General features: G+C 36.9%; 1 protein-coding gene across 1 annotated transcript; it reads left to right on the top strand.

Moving 5' to 3' along the window:
* Nucleotides 1-12,612: 12,612 nt before the first annotated feature.
* LOC145786982 (complement factor D-like) lies at nucleotides 12,613-22,418 on the top strand. Its single transcript, XM_082598731.1, has 8 exons — nucleotides 12,613-12,904; nucleotides 13,568-13,618; nucleotides 16,275-16,416; nucleotides 16,708-16,855; nucleotides 17,892-18,024; nucleotides 19,356-19,531; nucleotides 19,854-19,973; nucleotides 22,282-22,418. Exons 1-8 carry the CDS (start codon nucleotides 12,646-12,648, stop codon nucleotides 22,336-22,338), a joined length of 1,086 nt encoding a protein of 361 aa, XP_082454857.1. The 5' UTR covers nucleotides 12,613-12,645; the 3' UTR covers nucleotides 22,339-22,418.
* The last annotated feature ends 575 nt before the right edge of the window (nucleotides 22,419-22,993 follow it).

The raw sequence follows: 22,993 nt of genomic DNA, 5'->3' as shown, positions 1-22,993 counted from the left end.
TGGAAACTATTCAACCATAATAAAGTAATAGTAGCTGAAATGACATAGCTCATGTTTCTTGAAAACTATGTGGCCTGCGTCCCTGCACAGGCTAATAAATTTTGTTGAACGAAAAATTTGCCCTTGGTTTACTTTGTTCCGCATACACTGATACTTAAACTGCGATTACTCGTTAAACCAGCAACAGCACTTCAACAATCGGAAAACTTCACTCTGCCAACTTCGGTAACCGGCCCTGAGTCAAGAGCCTCTACAAGTATGCGAAACTATCATCAATAACCAATCAAGGCTTTGTCAGTCCGAGGATAAACATTCAAAATCGCTTGATCAACTCAGATCAAAATCGCTAAACAACTCACATCGCTTGATCTTGCCGTTTCTTCGTTAACAAAGTTTGACGCTTGTCCAACATATGCTTGAAATAATTTTAAAAGTAAGTTCTGAGCTGTTGAAACTGAAATAGCCCAAGCAGTAGCCTACTTTAATGACTATTAAACAGAAATTAAAAAAAAAATTCAAAGAAAACCTCAAGGCACAAATTATTATTTAGAAACCGAAACTTCACAATAATATCCTACTACACGAAAATTGTGTTTTATATCAGACCGTTCGGAAAATTTTAATTTTTTAATACAAAAAGTTTCCATTTCTTGACATTTTCACATTAATTTAATCAGAGCTAAAACTTAATTGCCAGCCAAGTTGAAAGAAATAGTCAATATTAAGCTGTGGTCATCGTATACTTCGTCCAAGCATCGCTAACTAGACGAGTCAATATAAGGTTGAACCCCAAAAAAATTGATACAAAAGGTTTTTCAACGGATTCTGTTACCTATGGGCCTACTAAATAACATACTAAAAGTCTACCAAAATCGGATCTCCAGAAAGGGGTCATTTTCCAGATGGCGTCCAAGATGGCCGCCGAGATGTTATATTGCCTATATCTCAATTGCTATTCAAGCTAGAAAGGCGGTTTAGGTGTCTATCCCTAGGTTTTCGGGGTCAATCAATCGAATTAAATAGGTTAAATTACGATAGACTGATTATCTACTGAGATACGTATGATCTGTATATAATATACGACCTGGAGGAGCCCGGGGACATTTCGGACGCAGCGATAGGCCAACATCAGACAGAGCAGAGCACGATATTAGCAAATTCACTTGAGGCTTGAGATAAACCGCAAACAAAATCATCTTGACTTCCATTATGTAACACAAGCTTGAGAAAAGTGGTTTTCCAACATTCCAGTTTCTATACTTTTGGCAGCTTGATAAGCCGAATAGTGGTAAAATTTTCAAAGACAACTCCTCACTTTTCATCTGAATAAATTCCATATGTATTGGTGCAAAACGGTTTCCAGTACACTTTAAAATAAAACGTTTTTTCGACAACAAAACACTCGAAAATCCGTCCGTAGTATCCCCAATCTCCCCTAATAAGATGGAATTATCATAACAGCATATTACATGCGGCATAACAGGTACTATCAATACAGGCATCTAAGAAAAACTGCAACCTACAGGAGGCTCATACTTGGCCTCCTACAGCAGATGAATACAGGGGATTAATCTGTTCTAAAGAATGGCGTACCATTAAAGTCTGGACACAGACACATTCAGAAAATCATCGGAATTACAACAGTAGGCTACAAAGGTAAATCGTAAACCAGGGTGATCTACCGGTTTGTTGTCTTATTGCCTACGGCTGTCTCTATTCATCATCTTCCGACTCGTCTAGAAGAAACTTGTTATGTGGATTGTCACATTCTTGCAGTTGGCATGGTCCACATGCAGCGGTACATGGTAGTCCGTATCCTCTACAGGAGCAGCGGAGTGTCTTACAGGCAGTGGAGCAGTTGCAATGAATGACCTTCAAGAGACTGTCTGGAGCAGCCTTCATTTTTGACATAAGTGGGATGAGCCGATTCTTTTGCAGGTTCCACCCCCGATTCATGACATCCATACTCTCTGCTTTTCCCATCCAGTCAGTCATGGCATGGATAAATATCAACTCAGAACACATGTCATGTCCAAAGATTTTTTTCAAACGGTTGATGTTGTATACTTTGGTACTGCCATCAGCTTTGGACTTGTCTGACCTGAAATAAAGGCCCTTACTGTCTTGTACCCGGAGTACATGTCTATCATTGGCAGATACCTTACTAAAGACTGGCCTGGGTGTTCCTTTCCCTGATAAATAGTGTGCATCATCCCCTGCCAGCCTGGCGTGGCCTGCTTGAAGTTGAATGCCAACTCCCAAAGCAGATCAACCATGTTGGCACATGCAGTGAGAATCGGAAGTTCTCTGAATGTGATGTCTTGTCGAATATTTTTTGCAAAACGATGCTCAATTATCGCAACCTTGGACGTCTCTACAATGTTCAGTTTTAACGTTTCGTGCCTTGGGATAATCTGGCCTGTTTCCTGTCCTGGTGTCAGGGCGGCTATCAGTTCCGGATTAAGGGTCTGCTGGCCTGTAGGCACATTTTACAAGTGGCCCGAAAATCAGGGTTGCCAACTAAAAAATTAGAATTATCAGTGTTGCCAAATCATTGTCACAAAGATCGTTGTTGCAACTATAACACAGGGTACCATGCAAAAACTTGGTCATATGCCTAACTAAATAACAGCTTTACGCGTTTTTGCGATTGAAAAAGCGTTAACTAGTTTTTGGAGGTCAATTACGGAGTAGATCGCTTTCAATACACAAAAGTGCCAGTGTACCAAAACGTTGTTGACACATTGTTGATCATTTAACGTCTTTAATTCGTTTCAGTTGTGAAAACGAGCGTTCCCCCGAGCAATTCGTAGCCATTAGAGACAAGTACATTCTAAGTGCTACTTCAGTGTTCGGAAATGCCTTATAAACACCAGTAGTGTGCTGCATTTTAAACATCTTTTGGGCACTTCCTGTTGCTGCTGTTCATCACGTCTTTGCTCTTTATAGTCTTTATACTAGCACATAAACTGACGAAATTCTGATGGGAAGTCGGAAGACAGGTCCTTTGAATACACACCAACCAGACCTGCAACAGCAACATCGATGTCTTTAACAGACATGGAGTCATGCTCAGTCAAAACCGCAAACCTCTGCAGCACCATGGAATATGCATCGATACGTTTCTGTAGTGCACTCTTCAGTTGGTCGATGATCACATAAAACGTGTTGATTTTAAATTTTTGCTGGCCCGATATTCCTTCCACATCATCTGTAGAAGCTCCATCACTGACATGCTTCTGCAGCTTTGGTGCTCGCCTACTTTCAGATTTATATAATTATGCTGCTGCCACAGCGACCACGTGCCTGCTGCTCATAACAGTCAAAATTCTCTCTGCGCTCATCCAAGAATTTATCCAAGCTTCAGCAGACCAATGGCTGGTGTCAGTTTGATAGTGGAACTTTGAAGCAACTTGCTACTAGTATTGAAGCGCTGCAAAATATTGTTCCAAAGTATGCACATTGCACATTAGGGCAACTTCAAGGGTGTTCATGTGTTTGGCCAATGCACCTGCTTCATTTCGTGTGCTGCCATTCTGAATCTGACTAAAAGTTATTTCTAATTTCTTAACACAACACAACGCCACGTTTGTTTCGTTGCGTCACCCAACAGAAATGCGAATTTTCAAAAACATCAAAAAGGAAGTGGCAACATGTTTCAATTCGTCTTTAACGATTTTTGCAACCTTTGATTCATCTGGAAAAACAGAGCTATTAAGATAAATAGTTATTAGTTTAGAAAATAATTATTTTGAAAACATGGCTAAATTTTTACTGATTTTAAAGTGGCCTGGATTTTTGACTGGCCTGTAGGCACGTGCCTACTTTGCCTAATGGTTAATCCGGCACTGGCGGCTATCATGCTCATCCCGTGAAACGTTCCTTTCCCATCAATTATGAGAATGTTATGATCTACATTGTCTGCTGCGAATAGCAAGTTGTTGTCCAACACATCAATATCCTTACCAAGCATGTTTGGTGCAGAACAATTTGCGGCATTCATTTCAAACCTCTGCATTTCGCCATACGAAGAGCAGAACCCCATCTGACACAAGCTATCCAAAAGAAACCGCGATCGATTTAGATGGTGCAGTTGCACTGAAAGGCCAGTTTGCAAAGGGGCAATAACAGCTCGTGGTCGGACTGCCTGTATGATTGCATGACCAATAATAGCAACTTTTCGCTGTGTGCCTTTACCTATACAAACAAGGCATTGAACACAACGTAGAGTGATTTTGGAATATAATCAAGAGCCGCCTGGATTTTAAGTGTCTCTGTAGTCGGGCACTGGTCGTTAACGGATGGCACATTTGTCTTGATGTCACTTTTTATGAGCCTGGCAGCTGCTTCAAGTAATGCTCTCTTCTGTGACTCTTCATCACCTTCTTGGTTTGTGCTTGCGAAGTATCCCTTGAGGATGCTTCCCGTTTTCTCTCTCAGCGTCACTATGTCCTCTAAACCTTTTCCTTCTACAATAATTATGGAGTTTCCATACCGTTTCTTCAGGTGACTTTTTAGGTATTGATTGCCATAAGGGAGGGAACCGTCCTCAGATAAAACTCTTTCATTTTACACCTTAGATCAGAAACAGTCAGCTGTTCTTCATCATTCATGGCTAGGTACGCACACATCTTTGTGAAGGCTTACTCTTGATCCTCATTCTTTGGCCTTCCAGCTTTTCTACGCTTTGAATCGCGATCAGTCTGAAACTGCAAGGGGACATCACGGCTACACCTGAAATGGCTGCTACATACTTTGTGATATACGCAGTCTGCAGCATGTAGATCACCACAATAGTATTCAATTCTACCTTTGACTTTGAAAGACCACTCATCATGGCGGTTTTCACTGCAATCCAATATTGCCTTTGCGAAGATATCAGTTTTCATATAACTATAGTCTTCACTTCCATCATGAACATTATTTCCGCAGAAAAGGCAATCAGTCTTGCTATTGAACAGACCCTCAGAGTCCCTAGTACCGGTACTTCTTTTATAAGTGCTGGTGGAATAAATCTTTTCGACTTTAACAACGATAACTTTGCTTGCATTGTGATGCGACTACGCACGCATTCATGTGATTATGATGTCACAAACACAAGAACAATAACAACTTGAATACCACCATCTACCCAATACGCAAAATTATTTAGAAATATGCCGTACATTTCCTTGGAAATGACCCCTTTCTGGGGGTCCGATTTTGGTAGACTTTTAGTATGTTATTTAGTATGCTCATTGGTAACAGAATCCGTTGAAAAACCTTTTGTATCAATTTTTTTGGGGTTAGGTGCCTTTTTTCCGTATATTGACTCGTCTAAACGTCTCTGTCGGTTATTAAAACTTTCCTTTTGCGAGTCAATATATTTCTTTATGAAAAAAAAAATTTCAAACTCACAATTTTATTGGTTTTACGCTTATGATGGTTTGAAAATAAAAATTAGATTAGAACAAAAACAAATACAGAACACGCTAAGTGAGTTTAATAGCCTGTGAAAAAGCAATATCAGTTTACAATACATATTAGTTGTTTAGTTAGTTTTGTTCAATTCTAATTTTGATGTTGGGATGCAAAAGAAACGATGTTGTTAAAACAAAGCATATGAACAAAACTAATAGGAGAAAAAATTAGGTGCAAAAAAAAGTGAAAAGGATTAAAATGTCCATATTATGTACACATGACGTAACTTGATCATGATCATATGACGTAACTTGATCATGATCATGTGACGTAACTCGATCATGGTTAGCAATCTTAGCATGTCGATGAAAGTAAATTTAATGTTTTATCACGGCCAATTTGAGTGTTTATAAAGTGTCGCCTAAGCTAGTCTTATTATCATTAGCCTCCAATAGGCCTTTATTGTAAAGTTTCAGGAACCTATAGTCTACATGTGGTCATTGACGCAACTTCGTCTATAAACAGAATGTTTATTCAAACATTAAAATATTTGCCCTCCCAAAAGTTGCTTTTGCACCCTTAAAATTTTCTTTCTGTCTACGTCACTGAACAACATTATATTTATTGATGCAACTACAAAAAGAAGTAGGAAAAAGAGAAAAAAAGTATCTACATAAATTCAATTGAAATCAACATCATGGCAGAATTACTGTACTTCCATTTACGTATTAACGGATCGATATTTTGTTTACCCCATGGATGAAATGCCTGCTTTGCATAAATAATAATGTCAGAAAGAGAAGAAATTGCTAGAATATCCATCTAGGAACGCCGTTTACAGCTGGATAACTTCAATAACTGCAGGCTTCACTACCGAATTAAATCTTGTTTTGGTCAAATTGTTATTAGCAAAGATAGTGTAATTGAAGGCATTTTTCTTGTACAATGAAGGATGACGGGTAAGTTTGATGAAAGCAAATCTATTCATACCTCTGTAAATTTTTCAAAAATTGCTTGGAAAAGCACAATTTGTGGTTAAATAAACAGTCAAAATAATACGCTTAGTTTAACGTGCGTCAGTGTGTGGACGGTTTTCTTGGAAGACAAACAAATAAGCAAGAAAATAGTTTATTTAAAATTTCAGAGACCGACCTACAGTATAGTTGCTGGATAATAATTTATTTTAGTTAGATAAGTTAAGCTGAAAAATCAAACAAGTTGCACTGAAGCTACATGGCGCTTATTAGAGTCTAACCCGTAAACTTAGTTGTAAAATCAAATTATTGTGTGATTGCCTCATCAATTACAGGCAAAGCAGTGCACTGGGGTGCTTGGGTGAACAGTTTGAGTAGGCTGTTTGCCCAGTGGGTTATACTATCATACATTAAGCTTACAACACGATAAAATTAAAAAATGAGTCAACAACAATGTGTTGCATCCTTGGCGAAATTTTTAACTTATCTTAGTTTGGTCTAAAGCAAGTTCTAACGTTTGCGCTTTATCGTTTCTACCGTTTTTCTGGACCTTGGCTAGGTTTGGCATATTTTGCTTTTTGTCTTGGTGATCAGAAATAAACTAAAATGAAATTTAAAGGTACTTCATAGTTGTTTCTTAAAGTTTACTCAAGGAAGAAAAACTGGACGACCAAAACAGAAGTATTAGCATTTGATTGCAACATGAAAGGTTAGCCAAACCGTAACATTAACAAGCTCCGCTACGAAGGTGTCACAACATGACACTAACTTAAAGCTCTGACGTAGTTTGTGCTAAATGCCCACCTAAAAATAGCTCGAAGGTAAGCAAAATAAAACCTCCAGTAGCTGTATTCACATTGTGAAACAAATTCCATAAAACAAATACATAGGCCTATCTATAGGTCTACTACTGATTTTATTTTGGATCTTTTAGAGCTGATTTGTAGGCCAAGCGAAGTAATAAATGGCGTTAACGTTTAAGGGAAATTTACAAAAAAATGTTTGTTAAAACAGTAGCTACAGCAGTGGCGTATCCTGGTTGGTTGAGCAAGGAAAGCAATAAAACTCGTGGGGGGATCAGAGCGTGCCGAAGGCACGTGGTTTCTAGGGGGGTTCGGGGGTATGCCCCCCGGAAATTTTTTTGCAAAATTACACTCAAATAATGGATTATAGTGCTTTCTGGAAACACTTTTAGGGTAATATTTGTATAAAATTTATAAGCAGATAAACAGCTATTAACTTATTAATGGTAGCTCTGACGCACGAACGGGCAAAAAATACGGCTAAAATTGGAAAACACCAAAAACTCAGCTACAGTTAGACCTACCTACTGCTGTAGTAGCTTAAGCCAGAATTCATTTCAGTCAAGTTTAGCCTCGACCTCACATATCCTGTCTTATGCCAAAGTTTATCCAGCCAGGATAGCAGTGTAAAGCCAATATTTGGCTCAAACTTTTGCTTACTAGGCCGATATTATAACAATAACAGGGCTTTAAATTTTTTCATTTTTAGCCCGCGAAGCAAAATCCAACAGAGCAGAGTTGCCAGACTATGATAAGGTCTAAAAGCTAAAATAACACAAAAATAGGCCAAAACAAGGAAAATATTAGACAAAAGCGCCAAATGAATATATTTACCTGTTTCTATTAAAAATAATAAAATGTACATACATTTTATGACTTGTAGCGGATTTCAATAAATTGTAGCAAAAATAATTCTGCAAGTATAGCCCGAAAAATAGCAAGTATAAAAGGACTGTAGTAGATGAGTTTTAATCCGCCACATTACGAGTATTAAACAAGTATAGAACATATATTGAGCAATGGAGAACATGGTATCATCTGGTAGGGTTACAATATTTGAGAAGTATTGATTATTATGCATTTTGAAGAATTAATTTTAAAAAAGCCTAATTTGAGGAATTTAGCCAATCTGGTAACCCTGCGACAGGGAAGCGATTGAAAAGTTGCTTCCATGGATAAGTTAAAAGAAACGTAACTCGCGCAAACTTTGCTCTGCTTTTTTTCCTTAGTCTCTCACTTGTTTCTTAGTGTAGCAAAAACGAGAGCAAGGGAAGCGATACGAATCTTCGCTTCCGTAAGCTTCCAACTTTTTTAAAATTAAAACCGAGCTGAAATCACACGCTGGCATGAGTTAGAAACCGTTCCAATTTGTATTCAGGTAAAGAAATTACGAAACCGTTTTACTGAAAAATATAATTTTCTCTTTTTTCAATTTTGACAGGGGAAGCAATGCTTCCCTTGCTTCCATTGAGGATACGCCCCTGAGCTACAGTAATTTATACGATAACTAAAATTGATGGTAGCCTGAGCAATTGCTTGAAGCAAACACGTTTTGTTTCTTTGTAAATCATTTAGGTGTTGTTTTAAATTACTATTCAAGCATACGAGTGTGTAGCACTAAAATATTTTGTTTCAATACAAAATACTTTATATTTATTTCGTGTCGTTTTATTTTGAAATAATATTTTGCAAAGAATTCCCTATCGCTTCGGCTGAACACGCTCGGTTCGAACAATCCTGCAAGTTATGCAAGTTGAAGAGACTTCGGCCTTTTTATGGAACGTTTGTTTACTAATGGAATAATAATCAAAATCGCAGAAATGGCACACAATCACACATGTTATTTAACGTATGGCATGCTATATACTGGTTTCTTTTTGTCAGTAAAACGCAAACTAATTTGATACGTGAGGGCTCCATATGAAAGAGCAGGTTTGCTAATATAAGGCAAAATGGTTCAGCGCGAACAGCCAATGAAAAAGTTGTCAGATTTGGTAATTGCAGCTTCATTGAGAAAGGAGTGTTTTGATGGCGACAATGAGATTGTTCTAAGTCTAGGCAGTGCTAAACTACAGTGTCCCAAGCAAAGTCAAGAATTAACAATCATTCATTTTCCGTCCAGTATATTCATGCAGTACATTGTATACTACAGTGCATGGAGTTGCATGTTGCCAGAGCCGTTGGGAGCATAATTTGGGCCAGGTACCAAAGAAGTCCTTGAGCTCTAAATTAAGACACTTTTTTTTAAATACACCATATCCAAAGATTACTAGGTGGTTTCAGCAGGTTTCGGGCCCCTTGGAAAAGATCCGGACCCTTAAATCATTCCAGAGCCTCATCCAAAACTACTCCTTGGACCTCATGTCAACTCTATTGCATGCTGCAACACAATAGACATCTGGAAGCAGCACACACTATAGAGATCATCAGCTGCTTCCACTTCGGCATGACCGAGATGAGATCAGGTCTATACGTGATTTTTTAATTTAATTGAGATCTAGAAGAGTCGATATTGAGATCCAAAAACGTAGTCTAGGTGTTCAAATTTTGTGGAAACTTTGTTACATCTGCAAAGTCCTGGGTCACTGATTGATTTTGATTTATAGAATTGCATAGCTAGACATGTTGACAAATTTTACTTGAGGTTTAATATCTATTAAAACAATAAGATACCAAACGTTACTTTCTTTTCTCAACTTGATTATAGGCCACTAATCTTAACTTCCTACTAATCAGGTGACGTGCATAGAGCAGTAATTTTCAATTTGGTTGTCGCGACAAGTAGGGCTCGTTTGCTTTTTTTTCTAAGGGTTGAAAACACTTTTGATAATAAAAAAGTAAAAGGAGTTCAGTAAAATATCATTCAAAATTAATTTTTTTCGTAAATCTGGGTATATGTGAGACTGGCTTTCCGGCATTGCTTGGAGTAAAGAACAAGACTCAAAATAAACTAATAGTTGAAGCAGACTTAAGGTGTGGTCTAATAACAATACCGCCGCTCATAGACAAACTTGTCACCAAGATGCAACACCAGTCATCTCACAGTTGCTACCTTTGTTTGGATGTTAGTTTATATTACTGCATTAAAGAACTGACTGACAAAAATAAATGACTGACCCAATAAAAAACTTATCGATTGGTATCATAATAATGTTATATTTTGTTTGTTATTGCACCCATAAAAGTGCCTTACATAAGATGCCTGAATCAAAAACTTTAGGAAGAGGGTCGTTTGGTTCAACTAGATGGCTAAAATAAGTCGCGATACGAAAAAGATTAAAAACAACTGTGCTAGAAGAAGCGCAAGCAAGCCACAAACTACGATTGGGTTAGGCTGTAGACCACTCTTCGAGTTCTCAAGCAATCTTAACTCCCATTTTGTGGTTGGTTTGTGCTTGAGCCTCTGTGGTTGAAAGTTGATCCGTTTTACAACCAAGATTGTAAAAATTCATAATCGATTACGTGACCACGACGTGACTTAATTATGTCATTAGCATGTAATGATGTCGCGCGCTTTGAGGAAAAATTTTTGAACTTTTTCTACTATAACGTTTCGTAAATTCTCTCCAACAAAAATATTTCTTCGAAATTTAGAAAGGTAAATCATTTGTGAAAGCCTAGGCTAATTCTCCTGGGCTGTGTTTGTGATGAAATATCACAACTTAAATTCTAAATAAGTTACATCACTGATTGTCCAGCAAAAAATGATAGTTTTAGTTTAGCCTATTTGTATCTCGCAGTTTCCATTTGATGCACTGGAAAATATTTTGGCCTATGAAGCAAAACAAATGCTTTAGTTTACATTAAATTATAAGCACCAGTGTTGAAAAGGAATTCTAAGAGTACTTTTCGTCTAAGGACGGTGTTTCAAGGGCCTGGGTGATATTTTAGAGGCCTCGTTTCCTTGCTAAAGACAGACAGATGGACATAAAACTTTTTCGTAAAAAGTCCTTTTTAGAGGTATCTTGTTTTTCCAGGGGCCAGGATATTTGCTTGGTACAAGGGTCGACTTGTTTTTCTAACAATCATAAATATGAATTGATTTTGTTTCTTGCCTCAAAAGCATATGACAAATTTTTTAATCTTTATTTGTTCCTTAGGTCCTGCCTACCATTGCCATCGCGTTACCGTATTATACTCCCAGAGATTGTAACCTAATCTTCGTGCAATATTTTTACAGAAGCTGTTGTGAGCTTGAAAGACCGCTATCACAATGGTTTACATTGGAATTAAAATTATTATTCATTAACTATGAGATGGTGTAGTGTTTTAGATGCACTTTTTATTTGTACGGCATAGATTTAAAAATCTTTGTTGTACCTTGTTGCACCCAGAAAAACATCATTACAACAGACTTGAAAGCTTGTAAAAAGCCTGCAAAATAAATGGCATCCTCTGACACCAATGATATGCAATTTGTCATGTAGCCTACATTGTGCAAATTTTCATAGTTTTCAGATGAGAATGGTACTATAGTATGATACAGTGATCGTTTCTCTCTTTTTTAGGTTGACGTTTGTCAAATGTCAACTCACGAAATACTTCATGTTATAGCTAGGGCCAACACTGACATTTTCTCATTGTTGTTTCTCGTTTTCAAAGAAGAACATTCAAAAGATGAATCACATTAAATACAGGACATTTTTTCAATCGTCTTGTACTGCTTATAAAAACGAAGTTATTATGCACTTTGTCGTTGTTCTGTATCACATGAAGAAGGGTGGATTATATAGCATGCGTTTCAGGTCACAGGCTACACTTTAGCGAAAAGTCTTTAGCCACACTTCAGTTTTTAAGAATGTTCTTTAGTTTCTAGTCTGTTTTTAGTGACAGTTCAGATTATATTTCATTTCTGTAAAACAATATATTGATTTGAAATCACTGAAATTCAGAGTATTTAATTTTAATAAGTTGCAGCAGCACTGTCAGAGTAACTAAGGCAATTGAGCGGATTGTGTGTAGTAAAACAACCTCCTTTCAAAACAATTTAACGTGCAAGATTTTGCTTATATAGGCCTATGTCAGTTACAGAAGACTCTGTAAACGATGTGGGCCAGGTCTGCAGGTCCAAGTTACATTAAACCTGATTAAAACTGGTGTAAGCTACAGTGCAAATCAAAGCATTCTTTTACACTCAAAACAAGAGATATTTTTTTTAACAAACCTTTGCAAGTATAGCTTTGAACGAGTACAACATACAAGCAAAATTTTAGCGACTTTGAAAAATCTGAAAATCATTATAGACTGGCACTTAGTGTAACACATACGGCTCACGATCTTGGTGAGTTTTGTAGTTTTACATCCTCAGGCAATGAGTAATTGTAAAACGCAGCAAATATATGTAGTTACAAACCTCACGATAAATTTTCCGAAAATTTGAGGAGCAAGAATTTTTTAATGGCTAAGCTTGTTTTTGTATTTTCTGACAGATTTTATTTGCTTTACTGTGCTATTATTTAAATTACATTATGATTGGTTCTGCCTGGGTCGTTACTGGATGGACAATTGTCGGGGGAACCGTTTTCTTATTTGGATTTTTATTTTATTATGATATTACCCCCTATTCTCCGCCTACCACAACGAAACCAGTCACATTTACATCACCTAACATAGATATGACCTCAATTTCAATGACTGCTTCTAGTACAACTGAAGAAATGACAACGACGGGGCCGGACTTTGGCCAGTGTGGCACAAAATCTGGAACTTTAGATGGAAGAGCAGCAGGTAGTAGGCTCACGATTTGATATTTTGTGGTAAATTTTATTTTGAACAGTTTTAACTTAACGTCAACGCCTCAAACCATTTAAGTTTGATGCAAGTCTGCTTACAAGCAAGTATAAATCTATTGGTCAACATTCTTGCATGTTGAATCAATGGAAATAAACAGATTTTGCTAGCTTTTTCAACCCTCTACATTTGCGCAAAATTTCATGGTTTGTTGAACGATTTGAACAGTTTGTTATATTGTTCAGTCACTATGCGTAATTCGAAGGTCATAAATATGTGAATACCACTGATGACAAAAAGCACTGTAAAGATTGTCAAGCAGTGCAAAATTTGAGCTAAGGAAATGGAAGAAAAAGACACAGTTATAAGTTAAAAGAAAACATTTTCACAAAATGAAGCAGGTCTATCATTTGCTTCAACCACAATTGCAGCACCATCTGCATCGTAGGCTACAACCAGCAAACTTCTCGCAGTAGCCTACAGTTGAATAATGAACATGTTTATTCATTTCTAACCCACCTATTGTACCACACGCAATCTTTAAATGTCATTGATTTTAATTTTATAATTTGTAAGGTAAAAAGCTAATAAGAAATCTCTGAACTTTTTTCCTACACGTAGTGTGTCTTTTCAATTTTCATTTGTTCATTTATTTACCAGAGCCTTTACTTGATCCCATTCTTGTGCGGATTCTACGAGGAAGAATAATAGGTAAGGAAATAACTGACACTTATATTTCATAAATAATTTCTTAAGGTTTGATATAAACCTAATATTAAAGAACAACTACTACTATCAATCACAAATCATATCATGCATATTATTAAATAATATGATAAAAAAATGCTCAATGCCAAGCAAATAGCAACCTTATAAGAGTCCCACTAGAGGGAAAACAGGCTTGAAAGTTCAGAAAGCTTTCGAGGAAAATTTTTTGGCTCCAATTAAAACGTTTTGACATCTGTGAGGGTTTTAAATGTTTTTGTTAAATGTTGTGTCCCAGCATAGACCTGTACTTCAGGATTATACGTGCAGAGCAGTTGCAATAACACAAAAAATGATCTCAACATACAAAAACTAAACACTTTGCAAATGATTTTTGAAGAAAATGTTATGATGGTTTTGAAGATAAAAGAAAATTATGACTTCCTAAATCTTTATCCACGTTTTGATTGACCTGACAACTTTATTAGTATAGGCTACAGCAGTGGCGTAACTGGAAAAAAAATTTAAAGGGCAAAAGCAATTTTTGGGAGAGGGACAAATATTTTGATGTTTGAAATAGAGCGTTTGTTCAAAAAAATAGCTCCTGAATGCAGACAAACATCTATGAAACGTCATTCAACATGCAGTACAATGTCATTAAAACGTTGTAACAGTATTAAAAGCTCGTTTTTTTGGGTGTAGAGAGGCAAGATAAAATTTTATGGACGGATGGTTGCTCCCCAAGCCTGCTCCTCGTGGTATGCAGAAGGCTTATGTTTCTTTTTTGCGTGTAATCGCAAATTGTATTGTTATAGTTTTCTGTTGTTGCAATATGCGTAAGTAACATTTAATGGATTTTTCCAAAAATAACAATTAATTGATCAGTCCGTTGCATACGCTGGACAGGCAGTAGCCTATCAGCATTGACATGGCGTAAAAGAGTCACGCTGATTTAAAGCGTCAACTGCTTAAGGCTAATTGAGTCAGCTCTGCACTGACGTTGTAAACAAACAGGATCTACGTACTTTCCCAAAATCTGACACGTTTAATCCCGGCTTGTCAGTGCTATACTCAATGCTCTGTGCAGTGCTCTGAAAACAAACGGAACAAAAATACTTTTATGACAAAAAAAACTGTAATTACTTTATTTTTGAAGTGATGTTTTGTGGAAATAACATAATCTGCAAGCTGCATGCTACTTAAAGTTTCATATAAATGAGTTTATCAAAGTTTTCATTAAAAGACATTTGTTTTTCAAACAAATCTCAGCCATTCAGATCAATAGATCATATTCTGGTACTAAAATCTTTGAAATTTTGGAACTTTTCGAAAATTTCCAAATTCGAAAACATGTAAATAAAAACACTTCAGTATTTTTTATGATTTTTTTATCAAAACATTGCACAAAAAGTAAATTTTATGTTATTGTGCTCAAAATATGACTGTTTCGTTTATAGCCTTTACACTAACTGTCGCTAAATTCCGACCGACGAAGAATTTCAATCTGGTCCACGAGATTTTCTCACAAGTCACAATGCTTAGCATTTTATTAATTTTATGAAATGAAATAATGCAAAAACTCTAATTTAATAATAGCTGCTAAACTGTATCGTAATTAGCCTGCAACTGTGAAAGGTGATAGGAAACTGTTTAGTTTAGGCCCTACTTTCAGCGCTGCCAACACATGATTGGCGCTCACGACTATTTTAAAATACTAGCCTACTCAGTTATATAAGAGGCTAATTATAATAATAACAATACATTAATTTAAATTTCCGTCCATTTTAACGTCATGTAGTAGGCTACACTTCGATTTCAGATCTAACACAACACAAGTAACAACACACAACAGAAAACAACGAAACGACATATGGTCATAGAGTCAGCTGTTTCTGTTACTTTGGCCTGCCATGCAGGAATCGTATGTTACTGGCCTTAGTTTGGTTTGGTTTTGAATTTTGATCCTCGGACTGACAAAGCCTTTGATAGGTCATTTCTAGCAATTTCGTATCTTCTTGGAGACACTTTAAACCGCTGATGAAGGGCCGGTTGCCAAGATTGACAGAGTGAAGTTTCCGATAGTTATTGAGGTGCTGTTGTCGGGAAATTATTTTATTTATTGGGTGCCGCTGAATGGAGAGAAATCCTGAAATGAGTTGCTCAAGCGCACACCCTGAGAGCCGAGCCAGCGCCACTTGATCTTGAGTATAGGGCGCTTAACCACTAAGCTAATGGGCGGAGTTCAGCCGATGAGTTGCTTAAGTTTTTTTCAACATTTATTTTTCTGTATAAAAAAACAGCCAACTGTGGCATCAGGAAAATATTTTGCAAATAAAGTTTAAAGTGATTATCACACTTTCATACTCTTGTATATTTGTGCGTTAGATTGTGTAGAGATTGTAGATCATGTGAGATGCAAAACTACGTCTGCTTTTGGCTTATCCGCAACATTGGAAGGGTTACGTTTTTTTCTGCTTTACTAAATAATGTACTTTTTGTGGGTTATATAAGAGGAGTGAAGTTGGTTTTGAAGAAGTGTAAGGTTTTTATTTGAAAGCAAGCCAGTTGTAAATCGTAAAAAAATATGTCAAATTGGCAATTGACCCTTCTAATGTTGCCGGAACAGCGGATTTGCGTGTCCCGTAATGTGATGTCCCTATAGGTGGTGTAACAGCCCTTGATGGAGAATGGCCATGGGTAGCCTATATTTTTGAAAGGCAGCCAGGACAACTAAACGGTGGAATTTGTGGTGGAGCCCTTGTAAATGAAAGATGGGTTTTAACAGCTGCTCATTGTATTGGAACGTGAGTAATCTAATAATATTGTTTCTTCTTGTTGTTGTTTTTTTTTTGTGAAGCAAAGCTACTGGTGCTGTCCACTAAAGAAAATATCAATTGTACCGGATTGATAGCACGTCAAGATAAACGCCTATTACTTTAACTTATAGGCTTTTGTGTAAACATTTTAGTATTTTGAATTAACATCACAACAAATTTTGCTTTAAGTTGATCGTTATCTAGAGCTTAATTTCACTTTACTTCGAAAACAAAAGAGGTGTTTTTCTGGCTTTTGCATTTATGTCTGTAATTTTACAGTGACTTACCAAGCATATATGGGATTGTGCTTGGTGAACACACTATCTCAGATACGACTGGCAATGAAGTGATAAGAAATGTTATTCGCATTGAGTTTCATCCAGACTTTGATTCCGTGTCTTTCAACTTTGATATTGCACTTTTGGAGGTAAGTCGTTAACCTTTGGCAGTGCCGTTTAAAGGATAGTTTGGACATGGCATGAATGAAGAAAGCCCTGGCCCTCAAACAAGGCGTTTCAATAAAACCAAGAAAACAAGACAAATGAAAGAAGGAAATTATTATGAAGTTTGTCAAGCAAAAATGTAGATTTCCAGCAAAAAAAGGAATTGTTTTTTCAAAGAAGGACGACGGAATCAATACAAACTTAATATGTTTCTATAGAATTCAAAACTATCTCATGCTTTCTTTTATTGCCCGGGCCTCTAAAATAATGCCGACCCCGGGTCCAAAAGTACCCACTGGCCCCTTTTGCCGACGCTATTGTCTTCAAGTGTCACAAAAGCCTAGCGATAGATCGCCATAAGCAGTTTAATTTTGAAGGATGGGGCAGACTGTAGACCATAGCTGTTATGTTTTATTAACTGCCAAAAGGAATTTTCATCTGCTAAATTGCCAGAAAATAAGGTAGTCCTATATCAGCACTGTTATCTCAAAAAACTAGGTCTTCTTTTTAAATTTCAATAGTGAAAATCCCGAAATTTAATCTCGAAAATATCATCAAGTTTTTGAATTTACCAACTTAACAATTTTGAAAAAAAAAAACTTTGACTAGAGGCGTTGCTCCTAATCCAGATATAACTTCAAATATTTCTTCTTTTTATAGAAAATTGCTAAGTAACAGTTCCAAGATATAGTAGATCTCAAAACATTCATGTCTTGCTGAACATGACGTTGTAATCGTCAGAATATCGTCGGAAGCAAACTTTAAAAAAAAAACATAAAAATATGAACAAAAAAATCAAACAAGATGCTATTCCTACCCTGTATTTAAATATTTAATTCATGTAGAATTAATTTATTTAAATTGTCATCTCATTACAATGTAGTAAATTTGAAAAAAAAAGTTTCCTGCATGGATTACCCTCATGTTTTACATTTAGCCATCGGCCTTAAAAAAAGGACATGTTTTAAATGCCTTTTTAACATTGATATATTGTTTTTATTATTAGTAATATTTTTGCAGCTAAATGAATCCGTCGAATACAGCAAATATGTTCGGCCAATTTGTCTCGTTGAAAATGGAACTAGAACAGATGAGAATGAATCTCCAACCTTTGCTGGGTCAATTTGTTCCACGCTCGGATGGGGATTAACATGTAAAATGACGTTTGTTGTTTAACAGCATGTTACCTAGGCTCTGCCCTGGTGGCATTACCTAAGTCTCTGCTGCATCACTTGTGTGACAGAGTAATCGGTAAAAAACTAAAAACCCATACGGAAAATATTCATAAAGAAAACATCCATACAAAAAATATTCCCAACTGGAAACACCAATACATAAAAAAATTTCCAACTGGAAATTGTCCACTCGGAAAACATCTTCTCTCTCGAAAAATAAGGACATTTTTCAGTCGGGACAGTTTCCGCATGGATTTTTTCTGTATGGATATTTTCCCTATTAATATTTCCGTAAGGATATTTTCGGTATGGATTACATTCGTGTGACACGGATGTGTGTTTGTGATATGAGTATAGACTATTGGCCGGTTGGCCAGTATCTCATGCAAATATACAATAATCACACATTTTGTGATTTGACATTTCAAAGCAATTTGTCATGTTACATGATGTTAACATTTCATTTTATATCACGCCATTCACTTAGTCTCAAAATTTGATGTAAAATCGACGTTAAAGTCGCTGTTTTGCTAGTGTAGGCTACAGTTTCGCTGAGTCAAATATCCTAATTGCACGATTCAACAGAACAGACGGTCATGACCGTCAAAGAAAAGAATTCGTCACAAATCCTTTTCGCATCCTAATTTTTTTTAAACCATTTTTAATGATCCCTTACAATGTCCAGGCAACAAATCAGTTATCTTTTACATTGATTTAACGTGTTCAGACAAATCAATGTAAAAGTAATCATTTTTGTCATAGCACATGACTAGAGAACTGTGTTCCGAAAGCTGGTGCAAACCGCTACAACCATAGCGAACCTGCAGCATCAGGTAAAAACGGGTCGTTGGTATCTGCATTTGTAAAGTAAACCACAATCATGCTGCTAAAAGCGAAACTCAATCTATTGCATGACATTTTCATGTTGTTCGATTTTTCACAAAAAAAGTTAAACAGAATATTTCGAAATGCAAGCTATTTGGCCTCAATACTGGTAAACCTGGATGGTTAATGAACGTTGATGTGAGTTTCGTTTTGACTCCACAATGAAACAAAATTGCTTTCCTATTTTTTGCTTTTATCGGATTTCTTTTTTGAAATAAAGTCAAAACAAAGAATTTTGTGTCAAGACAAAAATGTTTTTGAATATTTGATGTCAGACACTTTTGTATGGTTTGTTACCGCGGCTACTATGCATCACAAAATCAACTTCAGTTTTTCGACTTTTTGTCAAATTAAACATTTAGACCTACTTCTTCAAAGAAGTCTCGCTAACCCTTTCAGGATTTCAACTCTTTTGTTTCTACAGCGTCACCAGACGGTGAAAGATCAGACACTTTGATGCAACTCAATCTGGCAGTCACTCCAGCTGTTATATGCGGATTAGCGACATTAATGAACGCAGCAGATTACGGCAACAGACCTGTGAGTGAAGGTGATCCAAAGTTTTGTGCAGGAGGAATAGCAGGCGAAGACTCGTGCAACGTAAGCAAATAATTACTTCTTGTATACATTGATTCAACGCTTGTAAACGTGCAATTAATGTGAAAAACAACTGTGTTACTGGTTCAGGTCTGAAAACGTTTGAAACAAATTTCGGTTGACTACGAATTTGTCGGCTGTTTAAAAGAAAATTTTTCACGAAAAAGCGAATGAGAAACTAAATCAAAACAAAGAAATTTGTGTCGAAACAAAACAGGCCTTTTTATTTCCGACGCTTCTGTTAGTATCATTATGTACTAATGCCTGGGATTTCTAATACATTGTCTTAATCTTTAATGCAATGATATTGTTACATCACGTATAGGGAGACAGCGGTGGCCCACTTGTGTGCTTGCATGGTGATGGAATGTATTACTTGCACGGGGTTACTTCATATGGGACGAACGTGTGTGCACAAGCAGCAAAGCCTGGTGTCTATTCAAAGGTGAGCGGTTTAATTGTAGCACTCAAAATTAAGGACGAAAGCCACCCCGTGGGGAAGGATTAACCTCTTCGATTTTTTTGACTCTACTTTGAACATAATATGGCAAATACTACAAACCACGTTTTCAGTTTATGCTTGTACTTTGTTGTTCCCCCTGAGACAACAGTCCGGCTATGACTCGGTTTAGCAGTCTATATTAGGACTACCATATGTCCTCTTTTAAGAGGATTTGTCCTCTTTTTTCAAGAAAAATGAATGGTCTTTAAAGGACACTCAAATGTGTTCAAATGTCCTCCAAACACTAGGCTCTACACAGTGGTGGCCTTAAGGTTTTGTGGGCCCTGGGTAAGAAGTCATATCAGGGCCCCCTATAGCTCGGTATCGACAAATTAAAGTACGCAAACTCAAATAACCATAAATCACAGTAACACAAAAAGGAATTAACATGATACAACAACACACAGCGATGGTAAGCGAGAAAGGTGCATTTCATGCTGTGATATCTTCACATCACTCTGATGCTATGTTGTACCACCACACCCAGTCCCTTCCGAGTCCTACACCACCCGTCTGCAGCACTTACACAAAATGCACCTTTTCAGCTTTTATTGCGGCAAACTCTTTAATAAGAGAAGCATTGTCCAACTTTTTGCCCACGTTGTGCTCAATTGAAATAACAGCTAGTCCAACCAAGCGTTCTTGGCTCATTGTAGAGCGAAGGTAGTTTTTTATCAACAATTTAGTTTAGAAAAAGATCGTTCTCCTGAAGTTGCAGTAACTGGCACAATAAGAAATAGTCTTAGTAGCCTAACAAAGACAAGTTAGGGTATACAACATTCAGTTTGTTTTGATACAGATAGGCTACTGTAGAACAGAGAGAACTGTGGTTTCTTTTGTTGTCAATGATGAATATATTCTTGTGAAGCTCTGCACTTCAGTGGAAAGTTCATCACTTTCAAGGTATCCAGCAAATTCTGGGGGTGCTTCAGAACATTTTTTAACATGATTTTCTTCTGTGATGGAGGTCGGTAAACAAATATCACAAACAAAACCATACTTTTTTTTGGAACTCCATGCTTTTTTCAAACTTATCACCCATCTTGGTAATAGCTTCATCTAGGAGAACATTGAAAAAGGTCTATTTTAAATGCTTCCTTGCTGCTTCTGTTGCTTTCAGCATCCTCATCTGTATCTTCAAACAAGAATCTCAGCCTAGGCTACTGCTTTCTGCTAATACTTAATGTAAATCTTATTTGTGCATATTTTAGATAAGCGCGGGCCCCATAAATTTGCGGGCCCTGGGCGGTCGACCGGTTGCCCACCGCAAAGGCCACCACTGGCTCTATAAATTTTCAAGAAATAAATTATTGAAATGCGTGTGTGGTCGTGACTGAAATATTTTTGAAATGGTCGTCTAACTTTAATTTTAAACCAAACCTTCTTTCCAAATTCAAGTTTAATTTGCTGAGGTTACATAGCCTACATAGCAACCTATAGTTACATACAAAGTGTGCACTGCATTTTGATAAAAAAAAATTATTATTGTGCCAAAAACGCCCAAAAAGTAACCAAAATATCATTGTATTTGTCAAAAACTCCTGGAGGGTGAGCCCCGCAACCCATTTTGATTGATTGATTGATTAGAATTTTTATCCTCGGACTAGGAAAGCTTCTTGCAGAGCTTAATCCTGGCAGTTTCGCATACTTGTAGAAGCTTTGAATCACTGACGCAGGCCCGGTCACCGAGATTGACAGAGTGAAGTTTCCGATTGTTGAAGTCTTGTTGCTGGGGAACTATTCCATCCATTAGATTCCGCTGAATGGAGAGCAGTCCTTAACGTGCGTTGCTCAAGCGCACACCCCGAGAGTCGAACCAGCGCAGCTTGATCTTCAAGCTTCTTCGTTCCAGAAGTGACGCGCTTCTTCGTTCCAGATTTCAAACTTTACTTTTTTCTTTTGAACATTCACGTTTACATTGTCTGTTTGCTTTGTTAAAACGCCGGTCTTTCCCCGACTTCCTTTTTTTTGCTGGCGAATATGATAGGCCTATAGTCTATATTATATGAATATGAATGGTTTCCTGGGTTGGGCGAAACAGAACAGCATTCTACTTCATAAATAAAGGGTGATTTGAAACAAAATGGATTTCCCCACAAATAATCTCATCTATAATTTCAAATCAACAAAAAAGTTAGCAATATCAAAAGTTTACTCCATTGAAAAGAGACTGACAAAGTTTAAACACTTTAGGACTCTAGGTAATTCTTTGTTCAGTTATAAATTTTGATTTTCAAATATCTTTTTTTAGATTTCCCATCCTTCGGTGAACGACTTCATTCATTCTATGATGTCAACAACTTCTTAGTGAACAATCATTATTTATGTATTTCCAGACTGTAGCCTACAGAGTGTTTGTTGTATTTGATTTGATTCTAAAGTAAAAGAAAAAATTGAAAAGTGATTGAATACTACAGCTTATTCCACAAATAGCCTACAGCAAATCTCACCAGCAGTAGCCTAACATAAAACACTTCAAAATATAGATACAATAGCTAGGGTCAATTGACCGATTAATTGTGGAAATCTTTAGTCTGAACTTAGAAACCCCGTGGTAAGGTATTCCTGGCAGTTTCGCATACTTGTAGAAGCTGAAACCATCAAACTTGGCCCGGATAGCCTACCTGATTAATGAAGTGTTGTCTGTCAATTATTCTATCCATTTAGGATGCTGCATCTGAATGAAAAACTGTCTTTGAAGTGCGTTGCTTAAGCGCACACCTCGAGAATTGAACCATACAGTCGCTTGACTTTGCTGTTTCAAGTCGTGCACTTGTCCAACTGAGCCACCGAATCCTGCGTCAGGTTTCGACATTTCATTAGTTCCTTTGGTTCCCGGTAAAATTCTCTGCCTTACATTTGTTTCGAAACAGAACCAACCCACTTCCGTTCAAATTCGAAATAGACATCAAAGGTTTGCCAATGACTTACAGTAGGCTTAAGAATAAAAACGTTGCTCCGCT

The sequence above is a fragment of the Aplidium turbinatum genome, chromosome 17, assembly GCF_918807975.1.
Source record: "Aplidium turbinatum chromosome 17, kaAplTurb1.1, whole genome shotgun sequence".
Lineage (NCBI taxonomy): Eukaryota > Metazoa > Chordata > Ascidiacea > Aplousobranchia > Polyclinidae > Aplidium > Aplidium turbinatum.
The sequence above is the reverse complement of the archived record's forward strand: the minus strand, read 5'-3'. Positions and strand labels throughout refer to the sequence as shown.

Excerpts from the sequence above, each read along its gene's own strand:
- LOC145786982 (XM_082598731.1), top strand. The coding sequence starts at position 12,646 with ATGATTGGTTCTGCCTGGGTCGTTACTGGATGGACAATTGTCGGGGGA. Across the intron at positions 12,905-13,567 it reads TTTAGATGGAAGAGCAGCAG|AGCCTTTACTTGATCCCATT; the intron begins GTAGTAGGCTCA and ends TTTATTTACCAG. Across the intron at positions 19,974-22,281 it reads AGCCTGGTGTCTATTCAAAG|ATTTCCCATCCTTCGGTGAA; the intron begins GTGAGCGGTTTA and ends ATCTTTTTTTAG.